The sequence below is a fragment of the Capsaspora owczarzaki genome (genome assembly GCF_000151315.2).
Source record: "Capsaspora owczarzaki ATCC 30864 unplaced genomic scaffold supercont2.8, whole genome shotgun sequence".
Taxonomy (NCBI): Eukaryota; class Filasterea; order Ministeriida; family Capsasporidae; genus Capsaspora; species Capsaspora owczarzaki.
In genome coordinates, this window is record NW_011887299.1 from 1,478,949 (window position 1) to 1,493,926 (window position 14,978).

Below are 14,978 nucleotides of genomic sequence, written 5' to 3' on the forward strand. Positions count from 1 at the left end.
TGATGATGATGATGATGATGATGATGATGATGATGATGATGATGATGAGGATCCATAGAGCAGACATAGCCTCAAATCCAAAAAGCAAACAAACAAAAGAGCTGTCTGAGGGTCTGAGCATTTGAGCATTGACCTCGTTCAGTACAGTATTTTCATTCGCGAATCATCAGCTCAGTCTTTACTATTGCACTCTTCCGCTTTGTCAATGTTTGGGCGTCGATCAGGCGGCGGCGGCGGCGGCGGCAATCTGGGCGGCTACGACGACGACGACAACGCGCCTGCGGATGCGACGCTGCTGTCGATGGACGAGTTTCACAGCGACAATGATGATCAACCCACGCGCACTCGCACTCGCACTCGTCGCGATGAGGACGACGACGATGAAGAGGACGTCGTGACCTTCAGTAGTGCAAAGCCAAAGCCAAAGCCAAAGCCAAGCAAGCTCAAGCCAACGCCAGTGCGCTCCAAGCAGTCCTCCGCTTCATCATCTTCGTCATCTTCATCATGGTGCAGGCCAGTGTCCGAGTGGTGGCGCAGTCTCGCAGTCCTCTCCATTGTCATTGCAGTCGGATTCGGACTCGGCTACCTCGTCGCTACACTCTGCGCGTCGTCGCCCGGCGCAGAGCCAAACAAGCAACCAAGCGCAAACACAACCACAGACACCGGCATGGACATGGAGGAGGCAATCGAAGCTGCCATGGCGCACGTCAATCCCGACAACATCAAGCGCTACTTGAGGTGAGCCGACCTTTGTCTGAGCACGTCTGAGAACGTCTGAGAATGTCTGAGAACGTTTGATAACGTCTGAGAACGTCTGAGAAATCGATTGCCCACTTTGTCATCCTGCAAAAACCAAACAATCACTCACCGCGCTTTTGTTTGCAAATCATCTTTCGTTCGTTCGTTCGTTCGTTCGTTGTTAGCAACTTTACGCTGGAAAACCACATTGCTGGCTCGGACGGCCTGCTGCGACTCTCAAAGTGGTCGGCTGCCACGATGCAGGGCTTTGGCGGATTCTCATCGGTCAAGCAGTATTCGTACGACGTCTTGCTCAACTACCCGTGCAGCGACCGCCAGAGCACTGTGCAGCTGGTCGCGGGGGCGGCTCTGACGCCATTCCTGCAGCTCGACCTTTCGGAAAAGTCGTATGATGCCGTGAGTGACGACCTACCGCCGTTCGTTGCGTACAGTCCGTCTGCTGTTGCCGTTGGGCTGCCCGTGTACGTCAACTATGGCCGTGTGGAGGATTTTGCCGAGCTGGCCACCCTTGGCGGCAACGCCACCGGCTGCATCTGCCTGGCCCGCTACGGCAAAATCTTCCGTGGCGACAAGGTCAAGGCCGGCACCGCTGCAGGCTGCGCGGGCATGCTCATCTTTTCTGATCCCGCCGACTATGCTCGCGATCGAACCAAAACCTACCCGAGCGGCCCTTGGCTCCCAGCGGACGGCGCTCAGCGCGGCTCCATTTTCCTCGAGTCTGGCGACCCGCTCACGCCAGGAATGCCAGCGCTGGACGGTCTGTTCAAGTACCCCATGGGCGACCCGCACGTCTCTCTGCCGAGCATTCCAGTGCAGCCCATCTCGTACACCAATGCAGAGATTCTCATGCGAAAGATGGGCGGGCCCCTTGCGCCCGCAGCGTGGATTGGCGGCTTGTCGGTGCCAGAGTACCGCGTCGGCCCTGGCTTTGCTGCTGCTTCTTCTGCGGATCAGGGTGTTTCCGACGACAAGATCCGACTCGACGTTTGCTCAGAAATGGCCGTCCGGAACATTTACAACACGATTGCCGTGATTCGAGGGTCGGAAGAGGTAGGCAAGCCGAGTTCTGTTTGTGGTGCTGTTTGTTGTTGTTTGTTGTTGCGTTATTTGCTGATTTGTGTTGCATTTCTTGTCATGATTTTGTCCCATATGCCTGACTTTCCTCCCCCCTCCCACTCCTAGCCCGACCGCATCGTTGTTGCTGGAAACCACCAAGACGCTTGGGGCAACCGCGCTATCGACCCATCCACCGGGTCGGCGTGCATGATGGAGCTGGCCCGCAGCCTGTCCGAGTTGCTCGAGATGGGCTGGCGTCCGAGGCGTACGATCTGGCTCGCTTACTGGGACGCTGAAGAGTACGGTTTGATTGGCTCCACCGAGTTTACAGACCAGTTCCGGGGCCACATGGCGTCGCGAGTCGTGGCGTACATGAACTTGGATGTGGCGGTGGCTGGAACCGACGTGTTTGATGCGGCTGCAACGCCGAATCTGTCGGACCTCATCTTCCGCTCGGCCAAGCGCGTCATGCAGCCGACGTTGGACGATACCGCCTCCCAGGAGTCCGTCTATGATGTCTGGGCGCGAGTTGCCGCGGCCAACCACAACAACAATGGCGACGAGCCTCAAGTGTGGCCGTTGGGCTCGGGCAGCGACTTTACGAGCTTTCTCAGCCACCACGGCGTCCCTTCGTTCGACATTCAGTTCACCTATGCCGACCCGACTCTCTCTTCCTACCCCGTCTACCACGCCCAATCGGACACGTTCGAGTATGTCGCCAACGTGCTCGATCCCGGCTTCCAGTTCCACGCGGCCATCACGAAAATCTGGATTGGCGCGTTGGTCGAACTTGCCTCCGTGCCGGCCATTGCATTCAACTGCTCGCGCTACGCCATTGAGATCAAGCAGCACTTATTCGAGGTCGTGGCGGCTGCGACCGCGGCTGGCATTCCCGTTGACGCGAGCCATGTAACGCCCAGCACGAGCAAGTTTGTGCTCGCCGCGCAGCTGTTTGATCACAAGCTCGCGGCTCTGCCCGCTACCGTGAAGCCCCTGGTTCTTCGCGACTACAACGATCGACTAATGATGCTCGAACGTCTCTTCCTGATCGAAGAGGGCCTACCCGGCCGTGCCTTCTTCCGCCACATGATTTACGCTCCAGCTGCGCACGATTCGTACGCGGGATCCATGTTCCCCGGTCTCACTGATGCCATCTACGAGAAGAACGTGCAAGAGTTTTCCCGTCAGCTCTCGTTCGTGACGATTGCCCTGTCGCAGATTGTGGACTTGCTGTCCGAGCCGTGAGAGGCGTGTGATTTTATTGTTTCCGAAATATTCATGTTGTTACTCTTTTCACAGTCTCGTGCGTGTTAGTACTACAATACGGGATTGAAATAAGAGAACTGAACGACAGACAGACAGACAGAAGGCGGAATTCCAGGGTTTGTTGACTCTGCAAGTCAGACAGCTTTCCATCAGCGGTCAGGTTGGAGGTGTTTCATTTTTTTTTGACATTTCCTTTTTTCAATGGTTGTCTGAGATTTCTTTTTCAGTTCAGTCGTTTCTGTTTTCGTTTTGAGATGAATCCGAAATCGTCTGCTGCTGCTGCTCCCGACAAGAGCCCGTTCGAGTTTGTCAAGCAGCTGGACATTTTCCCCAAAGTCGCCTCGACCTACAAGGAGACGTCCTCCAGCGGCGGCACAGGTGAGCAGGACACCTCAAACACACAGACCGGTTTTGGATGTTGTCTGAGCAACTTTGGTCACAACACTGACACTGACGCGCTTCATGTTTGCCATTTGACCAATCCACACAAATCCGATCATAATGATTTCAACAGTGACGCTGGTCTGCCTGGTGCTGATCGTCTTCCTGGTCGGCGCAGAGCTCGGCGAGTACTTCAACCAGCAGGCCGCGTTCAGCTACGGCGTCGATCCGGTCGTCGATGGCTCGCTCAAGCTGACCTACGACATTGTTGTTGCCATGCCGTGCGACCTGCTTGGCGCTGACGTGCTGCAGGCGACGGGGACGAGCAAGCACGGGCACGACCACAGCCATGACGATGCAGCGCCAGTCAAGCCAGCGCCGCCGCCGTCGCCGCAGGAGCCGCGCAACCGGCTGTTCAACGTGATGAGGCAGAGCAGGGACACGGGCGACGACGGGCGGGACGATCACGGCCATGACGAGATGCGCAAGGAGCCTGTCGTGTTTGCACTCAGTGCAGCTCAGCGCGAGTGGCTCGCTGAGAATCGCAAGCCGCTCACGCGCGAGCATCTCTCGCTGTCGGGTACCACAAGAAAGGCAAAGAAAAACTTCCAAGCGATGCCGCGGGAGCTCAGCTCGCAAGAAGGAACGCCAGACGCCTGCCGATTGCACGGATCGGTGTCGGCTGACAAGGTGAAGCATTGCTGTCGTTCTGGCAGCTCAATCCGCTGTCCGTTGATGCGGGGGGATTGATTGCATTGATTGCATTGATTGCGCTGATTGCAGCGTTTGATGAGGTGGCTTGGTCTCACTCTTGAACGTCCCTGCACGCCAGATTGCTGGAAATTTCCACATCATTGCGGGCGCCGCTGTGGAAGTTCCAGGAGGACATGCACACATGGGTCAGATGATCCCTCAGCATGGTACGATGAGACAGTCGCCTTAAAAAGGACGAAAACTGGACACGACACAAATGCAATTGCTTACACACTTTTCAATGTTTTTGGACAGCCTTGAACTTTACCCACCGCATTAATCATCTGTCTTTTGGCGAGGAGATGCCTGGCATGGAATTTCCCTTGGACGGAGACGAGTGGATTACTACTTCGCGTGAGTTATGGAAGAAACGGGGTTTTGTTGTTCGTTTTTTTTGTTTTTGTTTTATTTTTTGCCTGCTTGGATTTCAAAACTCACCTTCCTCGTCCACCGTTATCACGTATCAGATACAATGGCCTATCAGTACTTTATTCAAGTCGTGCCGACAGTCTACACTCGACATGCAAACGACCCCGAGCAGTTGCGGTCTGGCCAGTTTTCCGTCACGCGCCACGAAAGCCCAAATTCCAACCGGTTACCCGGGCTGTTCTTCAAGTACGACACCTTTCCCATTCTTGTTACCGTGCAGTATTCGCCGTACTCGTTCTGGCATTTGCTGATCCGACTGTCGGGTATCATTGGCGGTGTGTTCGCGACGTCTGGTAAGTTTTTGGAGTTTTGGAGGTTGCTGCAGTCTTGTTAACAGAGAGGGGGGGGGGGAAGCGCAACATCTTTGTAATGACGCTCACTTTTGTGCTTGATGCTATTGGAATCCACCTTCACCAGGCTTTATTCACCAGGTGGTTCGTTTTGTGTTTGACAAGTACGTTTCGCGCAAGTTTGCAAGAAGCACCTCTACGGATGCCGGCTTGTTGACTCCGACAGACTAGGGGAACATCTGCGTGTTTTTGAGTTTTTGTTTGTCGAGTTTGCGTCGGTGTCTGAGAATACACGTTCAAAGTCTTTCATTCGTTACCAAAACGCAGCTCGCTCAGTCCTATCTGTTTTTTGTTGTTTGCTGTTGGAGTTTGAAATGTCAGAAACGGTGGATGAGCTGCGATCACAGCTGGCTGAAGCCCAGCACAACCTGGAGGAGTTCCAGCAGGACAGCCGCGAGCTCGAAGCTGAGCTGGAGCGTGAGATTGAAATTGCACAAAAGCGGAGCTCTGAGCTCGAAGTGAAGCTGCGCCGCGCCGAGCTCGAGAGCGAGCAGCTCAGAGTGAGTTAGCCCGTGGACTGTATTGAGCAGTAGTGGTGGTAGTGGTGGTGGTGCGGTCGTTTGGAGGGGAGGCTCATTGAGTGGCACCAACAATGAACAACGATTTCAGGATCGGCTGGCCAAGGCGCAGCAAGAGTCGGTCGCGTCGCAACGGACGATCGACCAGCTCAAGCAAGTACAGAGCGAGCAAGCGCAACGGATCCGCGAGCTGGAGCAGGCCAACGACGACATTCAGCGGTCGGAGCGGTAACAGAGCGCAAAAGCGACCACAATACCATTGCATTGGGGTTGCTCGTACACTCACTCATTCAAGTATTGAAACATTGGAATTATTGAACATGTTGGAATATTGGAATATTGGGCGGATTGCGTTAGAGCGACCTCGGCGTTGCTGGCCGACGTCGAAGTCAAGTTCAATCAGGCCGTCGAGCGCATCGGCATGCTCGAGGCAGAGATGGAAGAGCAAGATGCAATGCGACAGGAAGCTCAGAGACACCGAGATGAGATTCGAGGTAAAACTAAAGCACTACGATACGGCAAATCGGAAGCGTTTGACTTTTGAGCAAACGAAAGGACAGTTGGATTGGGTGTTTGTCGATGGTAGTCGCCTGGACTCACTCTTGTGATGCCTGCTCGCGTGATGATCGTAAGACCTCAAGCTCGACATTGACGTGCTCAAACAACACCGTGCTGGCGACACGAGCGCGGGCAGCAATCATCCGCAGACCACGGCAAGCCATCACAGTTCTTCCGTTGTTGACTCGCAGCTTGCTCTCGTGGAGTCCCTTCTGGAACGAGTGACGGTAAGTGGAGTTGTGACTGTAGCCAGTCAAAGTGTGGAGTATCGATTGAACTCACGCGAAATTGAAACTGGTTCAACAACAAACAAACAAACAACAGAACATCCAAGCACAAGTCCAGTCGTGCAGCACGGCAGTGGCCCATGTTGTTGGTGCTGGTAGTCGTAGTTTGATATCGGATGCTTCTGCTGCCGGCTCTAGTTTGCCAGAGGAGAGCTTTTGATTGCTGCTCGAGCGGATGATCGACCCAAAACCAATGCAACAAAGATTGTTTTCAAGCGCTCAAACCAACACATCATGTTGTGCGAATAGCATACGAGAGCTGTGCTGTTTTCCAACCAAATGTGAGAGGGAGGAATATGGATCGGGTGGTGAAAATCGTTCTAGAGTTTGACGAGCGTGGCAGCTTGACCCCAAGCTGGTTCAGCGTTGCAGCGTTTTTTTGCAAGCTCCCAAAGCCAACAGGCGGCTCGGGAGCGGCTTAGAAGCGGCTCAGGAGCGACTCAGGAAGCGCTTTCGGCGATTGTTTGCAGAATCCAAATTTGTCCAATGTCTGATCTTTCAACGCGCTCTTTCCCCCCCCCCCGAGAGTCGAGAGGGCTGCCCTTGCGTCCCTGTTTTTATTGCCTGTACAATCTCTCAGCAGCACGTTTTTGTCGCCCCGCTGGACAGCTGGGACGAGTTTTTTTATTTTTGATTCTTGGCTGTTGCTGTGTGGCCCTGTGGTACCTCGTGGACCGTTTCCACGTGTGACAGTGCGGTGATTCAAGCGAGAGAGTGACCTGTGTCCTCTGTTCCTGATCAGCACTCTGAGATTATTTTGCATGAGAGAGCGAGATCAGCTGAGATCGCCATTCGCGTGATTTGATTTCCTCTCTTTCTCTTTCTCCCCCCCATCCATCGTCCATTAGTTTCCCCTGGCCCCCTGTCTCCCTATCTCTCACCATCATTCATCAGCATCACTCTTTCGTTCAGTCTTCTTTGTTCCGCTTTCACATTTTGGTGGTTTTTTGTTCTTTGTGTAAGTTATCGGGTGACACGCATGATTTCGCAATTCGAGCATTTCCTCCCCGCGCACTTTTTGCTTCTGGCATGTGTTTGGTTCCTCCGCTCCTACCAAACCATCTCATCGCGCGCTCTCTCTATCATCGCTCTCATCGCTTTGACAAAGCACTCGCTTCACATCCGTTCAATCCATCAGACTTTGTGTCCTCTGCAAAAATCCCAAAACCCAGTCAAACCAAAAGTCAAACTGTGTCGGCGATCGATTTCTTCCCCCCAAAAATCGCTCCACTTTTCCGCCGCTTTTTTTTCCCTTTGTAACCGCTTCACTTCACCCCTTCCAACCACCCTAATCCCCCCTCTCTCTCTCTCTCTCTCTTTAAATCACAAAAAGCGCCTCTTCTCATCAGCCGGAACCCCCGGTGCAGCAAATGCCCAATAATGCCGACCAGTTCCGACAAACAATCGACAGTCCGTGTGGTTGTTTGCAGCGCTGCGATTCGTCCGTTTCCAATTCACGCCACCAAAAATCAAAGAAAAAAAAAAAGCAAAAAAAAAAAAAAAAAAGCCGTGTCTTACTATTATGATAAATCACTATGACCAAAGTGTCATGCCCGTCATCACTCTCACTCACACTCAACTGATGTTCATGGCACTCTGCTCGCAAAGAAAAGCCTTGTTTGACTTTGTCTGAGGCGGATAAAAGAAACCGAAAAAAAAAGAAAAAAAAAACCGCACCAAAAAACCTCATCTCCGCGTTTTGCCGCTTTTCGCCACTGGCACATGTCCTCTCATCCACTGTCCCACTCTCGATTTGCAATGTGCTTGTATGGCAACAGACACTCAAGGCAACCTCAGACAAACAAACCGAGAACGGGACAAAGGGAGTTTCCCGCCGCCAAACAACCAAAAACAACCAACAACAAAAGACGCTGGTTTTCTCAGACGCCACTACAAACCACAATGTCTGCCGCGCTGAGCACCGCACCGCAGATGCCGATCTCGCCATCCAAGTCGGACCTGGAGTACCAGCTGAAACTGCTCTGCCAGCTGCACGAAACGACCTTCCAGCAGGCGCAAATCCAGCGCGCAATCCACGTTTGTGCGCACCTCCAATCGCCGACCCTCCGATCGATCAGCCCGCCACACAAGCCGGCTTGTCACGCACACCCCGTGTCCCCATTGCCAATATCATTGTCGTCTGCTGTCACAACGACGACCGCCAGAGTGCTTTCCTCGCCATCGGCAGAGCCACCTTCTGCAATCTCGCCGGCATCCTCCATGCCCTCATCGCCGGCTGCATTGCGCCGCTACCCTCGCACTCGATCGGCACCCATCACTGCCGGTCCCTCTTCTTCTGCAGCAGCAGTAGCCGCAGATGCATTTGCGGGTGGTGCCACCCTCCAATCAAACCCATCCAATGCTCCATCTGGCCAAACCACACCTTCATCCAACCTGCCGTGCGATCGCATTCTCAGCCGGCTGCGCGAAGCTCAGATTTACGCCGAAATCGCCATGCACTTGAAGACATGGAGTGTCTTTGACGCGCGCAACGCGCTCACCGAAGCTGCCGACGCTTCCCTCGGCGACTTTGAGCGGGACGAGCGATTGTGCCGTCTCATTCACGAGCTGCGCAACACTTGCACGTCTCGCGGCTTGCCAGCAACCATGTCCCGCTTTGTGGCACTCGACACGGAAACTGCATCTGCCATCGACAAGATGGGCACTCTGTACACGCAGTGGTGGAAATCCGCCTGGTCGACCTCGCGCGCCGACATTCTCGAGACGCTCTTGACGGACGTGTTTGTGGCAGTGCACTCGCGGTACGCGCATCTGATTCGCTCGCCTCAGCACCGATTGCAGCAGCACCACGCAGCAGCGCCCGCGCCAATCGAGTCGAGCACGCTCATTGTTCAACCGTCCTCGACGGTGGCGCCTGTTCGTGGTGGTGGTCATCACCGCAATCGTTCGTGCTCCATGCCCGACGTCGTCGTCGAGTCCCAGCCTGTTCCTGCCAGCTCGTCCCAGCTGGCAGACACGCTTCCATTCCACTCGGCGGCGCTCCGCTCGCTCTTTCTCGGATGGAAGCCCGCTTCGCCATCGGCTCCGATTAATGTCTCATCTGCAATCTCGTCCACCCCCGTCAAGGTTCCCGGACGTATCTGCCTTGTGATGAAAAAGCCCATGCTGCAAGCAGCAAGTGGCCGCACTGGCGAGGTGGCAACCTCGACGTGAACAAGTCTGTTCCGCACCAAAAAAAGCACTATTCGAAGTGTTCTGGCTATCACCACATAGCCGTCTCAGCGCTAGTGTCTTGGCGTCTTTGCCATGTTATTAATTCATGTTAATACATTGTTATTCTTTCCTGCGGTTGAACATAAGCAAGAAACAAAAAATAAACCATTGTTGAAATTCGACACTAGGACCACTGTGAATTCGGCAAACGCTCTCAAGCATGCCAAAAGCAACACAAATAAACCCTTCCCCCCAAAACAAACCAAAACCAAAAACCCTAAACCAAAAACCAAAAACCAAAAAAACCAAAAAACAAAAACAGCTCAAGAACAGATAAAAATCCCCCCAACACCACGTGAATTTTACACGTTCGAGCGTCGGATTTGGTCGACAGGGGCGTCCGGGAGCGAGTACAGGTAAGTGGAAAGGAGCACAAACCCAGCACCAACGTTCCATGCCATGTGTGGGTGGAAGCCGAACAAAAAGATGGAAATTATGCTCGAGACGACAATGGAGACGGAGGTCGCAAAGCCCTTGAGAATGTTGTCTGCGTACTTGACAACAACGGCGACGAGCAGGCCGCCAAACGCCTGCATGAGAATGACCAGCCAGACGACCGTAGTGTAGCCTTGGAAGAAGCCGTTTTCGGCGATCGCCGCGCCGTCTTGGTAGAAGGCGCCAATGATACCAATAATGGCGCCAAACAAGCCAAGCTGCACGTTGCGCACCCAGATGGACGCTTGGGTGCCTTTTAGAATCTTTTCAAAGTAGACGCCGGCAAAGCCCGACGAGCAGCAGGCGGTAATGACGGCCATCAGACCAATGAACGAGCCGGACGCAGCACCGGCATCATCGCCTGCGACTGCCAGCTCTGCATCTGACTCTTTCTCGTTGGCGGGGATGGCAGCGAGCAGGCGTCGCAGGTGTTGTTCGGGCAGGTCTGCCGTCAGTTCCAGGCCGTTCAGCTTGCGTCCAGCAGCCCCTGCAGCATCAGCAGGGACGACGCCACCGTTGTTTTCGCTGCGGGCAGGCAATTCCTCCGTGGCCTTGGGCGGTGGGAGCTGGACGAGCGCGACGCCGACCATGAGCACGACGAGGGCAATCCACTTGGCGCGGGTGAGACGCTTGCCGAGCATGATGACGGAGAAGAGCGCGGTCGTGATGATTTTGAGCTGGTAGGTGACTTGGAACGTGGCTGCGTCCAGATACGACACTGCGACAAAGAGCAGGTTGTTCTGGAGCGTGTAGAGGAAGGACGGGACGCCCATTTTGGCCGTCTCGTCTGGCTTGGCGACAATCTCGCGGTGGAGCAGGCCGAGCGTGGCGGCGACGCTGAGGTTCTCCTCAAAGAAGATGATGACGAGGCAGGTGAGCAGCTTGATGGCCTCGGTCATGACGACGGCCGTGGACGAGAGGTACATTGGGCCTTCGCTCGTGCGCGAGTAGCGCATTGTGAGGACGAGCGTCGAGTTCTGGATGACCAGGATGGCCAGGCTGAGGTACTTGATCGGGATGGTGAACGCACCGACTGTGTGGACAAAGCGGGAGAGTGAGAGTGAGAGTGAGAGTGAGAGTGAGGGAGTAGAGCGAGAGAGAGGAAGTAGAAAGAGAAGACAGTGAGTGAGATGAGCGTGTGCCATCGACACGACGCCAATGCGTTTGGATTCGATGAATGGGGGGTGAAGCAAGAGTTGAGGGTGACGAGAAGTGATTGCATGGCATGGCGTGGAGGTGGAGTGGAGTGGGGCTTCAGAGAGAGAGAGAGAGAGAGAGAGAGAGAGAGAGAGCCACGTCGCTCTGGCTTACTCTCTCTCACTCTCTCTCACTCGCTCTGCAAGCTGTCTCAACATTCATTCTCACTCTTTGTCATCACTCCAATGCGATGCGATTCTCGGAAGAGAGGGAATGAGAGCGAATGGGAGAGGGGTAAACACAAACACAATGCACGAAGCACCAACGCACACACGCTCTCTCTCTCACTCGCTATGGAGACCGATCAGCAAAACACTCATCCCAACCTCCAACTCAACTCGGAACGAAGATCAACAAAGATCGATCAATTGGAGAAGAAGAAAAGCCAACGTACACCGAATGGAAGGGTCGCTCATCCTGAACAGCAAAGAAGAAAATACGGAGTGAAGAGAGCGAGTGAGCTGGGTGGCTCAGAAATCAAAACAATGACAAGAATGACAAAAATGACAACATGACTCACGGAGATCTAAAATTGAAGCATTTTGGAGGGTGAACAGCAAGTGACGAGGAGAGAGAGGGAAGAGAGAGAGAGAGGCGCAACACTGAAGCTTCACCTTGTCAATCTCGCTGGTCCGGACTGGATTGGCACGGTTTTTCACTATGAACATGCCTATTGAACGCTGAACAGTACAGTGAGCGCGATCAGAGAGCGAAGCACGAGTCCTGTAGTAGCGAAGGGCGATTCACACCATCCCGAGAAGAACAGTTCCAGCTCAGTCTCAGATCGGCAGCAAAGCAAGGTCCCACACTCTTACATCTGTTCTATTCTATTAACAGAGCAGCAGGCATCACTCCTTCCATCCAACAGTCGAACGAACGCAAAAGCAAGCTGCAGCGCGCACTTCATCCTCCTCACTTGCTCAGACTGCTCTGCGGCACCAGCATCAAGACCATGTCCGCATCCACATCCGCGTCCGCATCCACATTCGCATCCACACCGCTGATCTGTGTCGTGCGACGCCCAGCCGCGGCGGGATCGAGCCAGGTCGGACTCGCGCTCGACTACGGCGGCGTCGCAGTGAACATGACGCGCCAGGCCGACGAGACCATCGAGCGCACCTTCGAGCGCCTCACGCGGACCATCCAGTCGTCCATGTCCAAGCGCGACGCAGCGACCAAGGGCAAGGGCGGCAGCGCCACCAGTCCAGCGACCTCTGGGACTGCTGCGACTCTGCTCACGATCGACCTCCTCGACGCCGGTGCAGGCGCTGCCAGGATTGCACCGACAACCACGAACGGAGACGCATGGCAGCAGGGCCAGACGCTGGTCATTGGCTCGACGCGGTTTGACGTTGTGCTCAATCCGCCGCTCGTTACGCAACTTACGCTGTGCGAGCCGGCACGCGTCGGATTGCCGCTCGTGCCCGTTGCATCATTCGAAAATTGCGCAAGACAGGACGCCACCTGGTCCTGGCATCGTGTTGCGGCTCCGACCCCAGCAGCAGACGCCAAGAAATCCGCCAGCAAGCAACAAGCTCAACTCCCAACGACCAAACCAATCGCGACCTCGCAAGTGTACCTACCAGTTCCGGAAGATCTAGATCACTTGCTGCAGTGTGTGTGCACCCCAAAGAACGCAGCCTCAGGCGCAGTTGGACAGCCAGCCACCGTTCTGCTGACAAAGGTGGTCGCACCAACCACGCCATCCTCGCATCCCATCCCTCACCATCTTCTCCCGACCGACAGCCGCGGTGCCGACAACCGCGTTTCGGTGCTGCATCAACATACGCAACCACCGCCACCCCCACCAGCCGTGGCTTTGCCGAGCCAACCCATCCCAGCAAACTGCTTGGCGCCCGTCTCGCCACTGGAGCGATCAGCGGGTGCTCAGCTCCGTGTCGTCACGTATAACATTCTGGCAGATGTCTATGCCGACTCGGACTATGCCCGAACCGTCTTGTACCCGTATTGTGCGCCGTTCGCCCTCAAGCTGGACTATCGTCGACAAATGATTGCGCGCGAGCTGCAGCGCTTTGACGGCGACCTTGTCTGTCTGCAGGAGGTCGAACGCAAGCAATTCCAAACCTTCTTTGAGCCCTTTATGGAGAGCCTTGGATTTCTGGGTCTCTTCCGATGCAAGACGCGCTCGATCGCCGAGGGCTCGGCCATGTTCTTCCGGCGCAGCCAATTCAGCTTGGTGAGCTCGCACGACGTCGCGCTCAACGAGCGATGGAAGACGGCTCCCCACTGCGCAAAACTGGCCCGCCTGCTTGAAACCCACTCTGGACTGCAGGCCAAGTTTGAGGAGCTGTCCACTGTCGCGCAAATTTCCGTCCTGCATCAGCTCGAGCATCCCACCGGCTCACCCGCACGCTTTGTCATTGCCGCCAACACGCACCTGTACTTTCATCCAAAGGCCAACAACTTCCGCCTGATGCAAATGTCGGTGATTTTGTCCGAAATCGAGAGCGCCAAAGCCGCTCTGCGCGAGCAGCACCCGCACGCCCGCATCGCAGTCGTGTTTTGCGGCGATTTCAACAGCTGGTCCGACCGTGCTGCGTGCAAGCTGGCCACAATGGGCTCCATCCCGGCATCGCACGAGGATTGGGACTTTTTGCTCGAGCTGGCGAGCGGCGAGGAGAATGAGGATGCCAGCAGCAGCAGCAGTGTCAACGCTTCCGCCAACACTGCTCGGCGTCTGGGTGTCGACCTCGATCATGGACTGCACCTCGTGAGCGTGTGTGGTGATGCCGCGTACACCAACTATGTCGGCGGCTTTAACGCGTGCCTGGATCACATTTTCGTGGATTCGCACGAGCTGGCTGTGACCTCTGTCTTGCCGATGCCCTCGCACCACGAGGTGACTACCAATCGGGCCCTCCCGTCTGTCGTTTTCCCGAGCGACCATCTTGCGCTTGTCGCTGATTTCCGCTGGACAGAGTAGACTTTGGTCGGTTTCTACTGTCTGCAATAGAATTTGTCGTTCATTGTTGTCGATTCGATTGCAAGTTCAGTCACACTTTTTTTTTCCCCCCTCCCTTACTCAACGTCATTTGCAATGCGGTGGCTGGTTGCATTGCTGATGGTGCTTGGCGCACTGCTGAGTCCCATTGGAGCATCAGCATCAGCATCAGCATCAGCGTCAGCAGCGGGTGATTCTTCAGTGACGACGGTTGCCTTTGTCCCTGGCTCGAATCTCCCTCCCGCCGTGGCCACCCGCGTCGCCGCTCTCCTCCAGCAAGCAGGTGAAGTGTGGCAAAACAGAGGGGAGAGGAAGGGGGAGAGGAAAGGGTTAGAGGAAGGGTCATCGGGTGCAGAGTGAGTCTTGTTGTGATTGAGTGCGTACGCGTGTCTCTCTCTCTCTCTCTCCTTCTCTCCTTCTCTCTGTGTATCTGTGTATGAGAGTGACTGAGTGACTGAGTGACTGAATGACTGAGGTTTCGCATTGTTTGTGGATGATCAACAAACAAAGCAAAACCAACAATGTCGGCTCAATTTCCAAAAAGCCGATCAAACACAAATTTCAATCACTCAATCACTCAACTCAACTCAAACTCAATCACTCAATCACTCAACTCAACTCAAACTCAATCACTCAATCACTCAACTCAACTCGATTCAACTCAACTCAAACTCAATCACTCAACTCAATCACTCAACTCAATCACTCAACTCAATCACTCAATCACTCAATCACTCAACTCAAACTCAATTCAATCACTCAATCACTCACCGGTCAACTACTCTCCTTGTCT

At 54.6% G+C, this 14,978-nt stretch overlaps 6 protein-coding genes across 6 annotated transcripts; 5 read left to right on the plus strand and 1 right to left on the minus strand.

Annotated features, from left to right (window-relative positions):
- Positions 1–177: 177 nt before the first annotated feature.
- On the plus strand, positions 178–3,132 carry CAOG_05383 (naalad2 protein). Its single transcript, XM_004347018.2, has 3 exons — positions 178–738; positions 924–1,809; positions 1,942–3,132. Exons 1-3 carry the CDS (start codon positions 206–208, stop codon positions 3,058–3,060), a joined length of 2,538 nt encoding a protein of 845 aa, XP_004347068.2. The 5' UTR covers positions 178–205; the 3' UTR covers positions 3,061–3,132.
- Positions 3,133–3,321: 189 nt separating this feature from the next.
- On the plus strand, positions 3,322–5,243 carry CAOG_05384 (hypothetical protein). Its single transcript, XM_004347019.2, has 6 exons — positions 3,322–3,459; positions 3,596–4,152; positions 4,295–4,382; positions 4,471–4,569; positions 4,683–4,937; positions 5,062–5,243. Exons 1-6 carry the CDS (start codon positions 3,336–3,338, stop codon positions 5,163–5,165), a joined length of 1,227 nt encoding a protein of 408 aa, XP_004347069.1. The 5' UTR covers positions 3,322–3,335; the 3' UTR covers positions 5,166–5,243.
- Positions 5,244–5,278: 35 nt separating this feature from the next.
- CAOG_05385 (hypothetical protein) lies at positions 5,279–6,589 on the plus strand. Its single transcript, XM_004347020.2, has 5 exons — positions 5,279–5,494; positions 5,604–5,740; positions 5,870–6,006; positions 6,146–6,297; positions 6,395–6,589. The coding sequence occupies exons 1-5, from the start codon at positions 5,309–5,311 to the stop codon at positions 6,515–6,517; spliced, it is 735 nt and encodes a 244-aa protein (XP_004347070.1). The 5' UTR covers positions 5,279–5,308; the 3' UTR covers positions 6,518–6,589.
- A 692-nt stretch (positions 6,590–7,281) lies between these two features.
- CAOG_05386 (hypothetical protein) lies at positions 7,282–9,705 on the plus strand. Its single transcript, XM_004347021.2, has 2 exons — positions 7,282–7,315; positions 8,136–9,705. The coding sequence occupies exon 2, from the start codon at positions 8,260–8,262 to the stop codon at positions 9,529–9,531; it is 1,272 nt and encodes a 423-aa protein (XP_004347071.1). The 5' UTR covers positions 7,282–7,315; positions 8,136–8,259; the 3' UTR covers positions 9,532–9,705.
- Positions 9,706–9,774: 69 nt separating this feature from the next.
- CAOG_05387 (solute carrier family 35 member 2) lies at positions 9,775–11,669 on the minus strand. The gene is made up of 2 exons (XM_004347022.2): positions 11,618–11,669; positions 9,775–11,059 (listed from the first exon to the last, which is right to left on the minus strand). Exons 1-2 carry the CDS (start codon positions 11,637–11,639, stop codon positions 9,894–9,896), a joined length of 1,188 nt encoding a protein of 395 aa, XP_004347072.2. The 5' UTR covers positions 11,640–11,669; the 3' UTR covers positions 9,775–9,893.
- Positions 11,670–12,011: 342 nt separating this feature from the next.
- CAOG_05388 (2'-phosphodiesterase) lies at positions 12,012–14,258 on the plus strand. Its single transcript, XM_004347023.2, has one exon. The coding sequence runs from the start codon at positions 12,176–12,178 to the stop codon at positions 14,165–14,167; it is 1,992 nt and encodes a 663-aa protein (XP_004347073.1). The 5' UTR covers positions 12,012–12,175; the 3' UTR covers positions 14,168–14,258.
- Positions 14,259–14,978: the final 720 nt, after the last annotated feature.

Bases quoted from the DNA above. Each gene is read 5' to 3' on its own strand.
- CAOG_05385 (XM_004347020.2), top strand. From the start codon at position 5,309: ATGTCAGAAACGGTGGATGAGCTGCGATCACAGCTGGCTGAAGCCCAG. The intron at 5,741-5,869 runs GTAACAGAGCGC...GGATTGCGTTAG, and splicing joins GACATTCAGCGGTCGGAGCG to AGCGACCTCGGCGTTGCTGG. The intron at 6,298-6,394 runs GTAAGTGGAGTT...AACAAACAACAG, and splicing joins CCCTTCTGGAACGAGTGACG to AACATCCAAGCACAAGTCCA.
- CAOG_05386 (XM_004347021.2), top strand. From the start codon at position 8,260: ATGTCTGCCGCGCTGAGCACCGCACCGCAGATGCCGATCTCGCCATCC.
- CAOG_05387 (XM_004347022.2), bottom strand. From the start codon at position 11,639: ATGAGCGACCCTTCCATTCGGT. The intron at 11,060-11,617 runs GTACGTTGGCTT...TTGTCCACACAG, and splicing joins GAGCGACCCTTCCATTCGGT to TCGGTGCGTTCACCATCCCG.
- CAOG_05383 (XM_004347018.2), top strand. From the start codon at position 206: ATGTTTGGGCGTCGATCAGGCGGCGGCGGCGGCGGCGGCAATCTGGGC. The intron at 739-923 runs GTGAGCCGACCT...GTTCGTTGTTAG, and splicing joins AACATCAAGCGCTACTTGAG to CAACTTTACGCTGGAAAACC. The intron at 1,810-1,941 runs GTAGGCAAGCCG...TCCCACTCCTAG, and splicing joins TGATTCGAGGGTCGGAAGAG to CCCGACCGCATCGTTGTTGC.
- CAOG_05384 (XM_004347019.2), top strand. From the start codon at position 3,336: ATGAATCCGAAATCGTCTGCTGCTGCTGCTCCCGACAAGAGCCCGTTC. The intron at 4,153-4,294 runs GTGAAGCATTGC...CCTGCACGCCAG, and splicing joins GATCGGTGTCGGCTGACAAG to ATTGCTGGAAATTTCCACAT. The intron at 4,383-4,470 runs GTACGATGAGAC...GTTTTTGGACAG, and splicing joins TCAGATGATCCCTCAGCATG to CCTTGAACTTTACCCACCGC.
- CAOG_05388 (XM_004347023.2), top strand. From the start codon at position 12,176: ATGTCCGCATCCACATCCGCGTCCGCATCCACATTCGCATCCACACCG.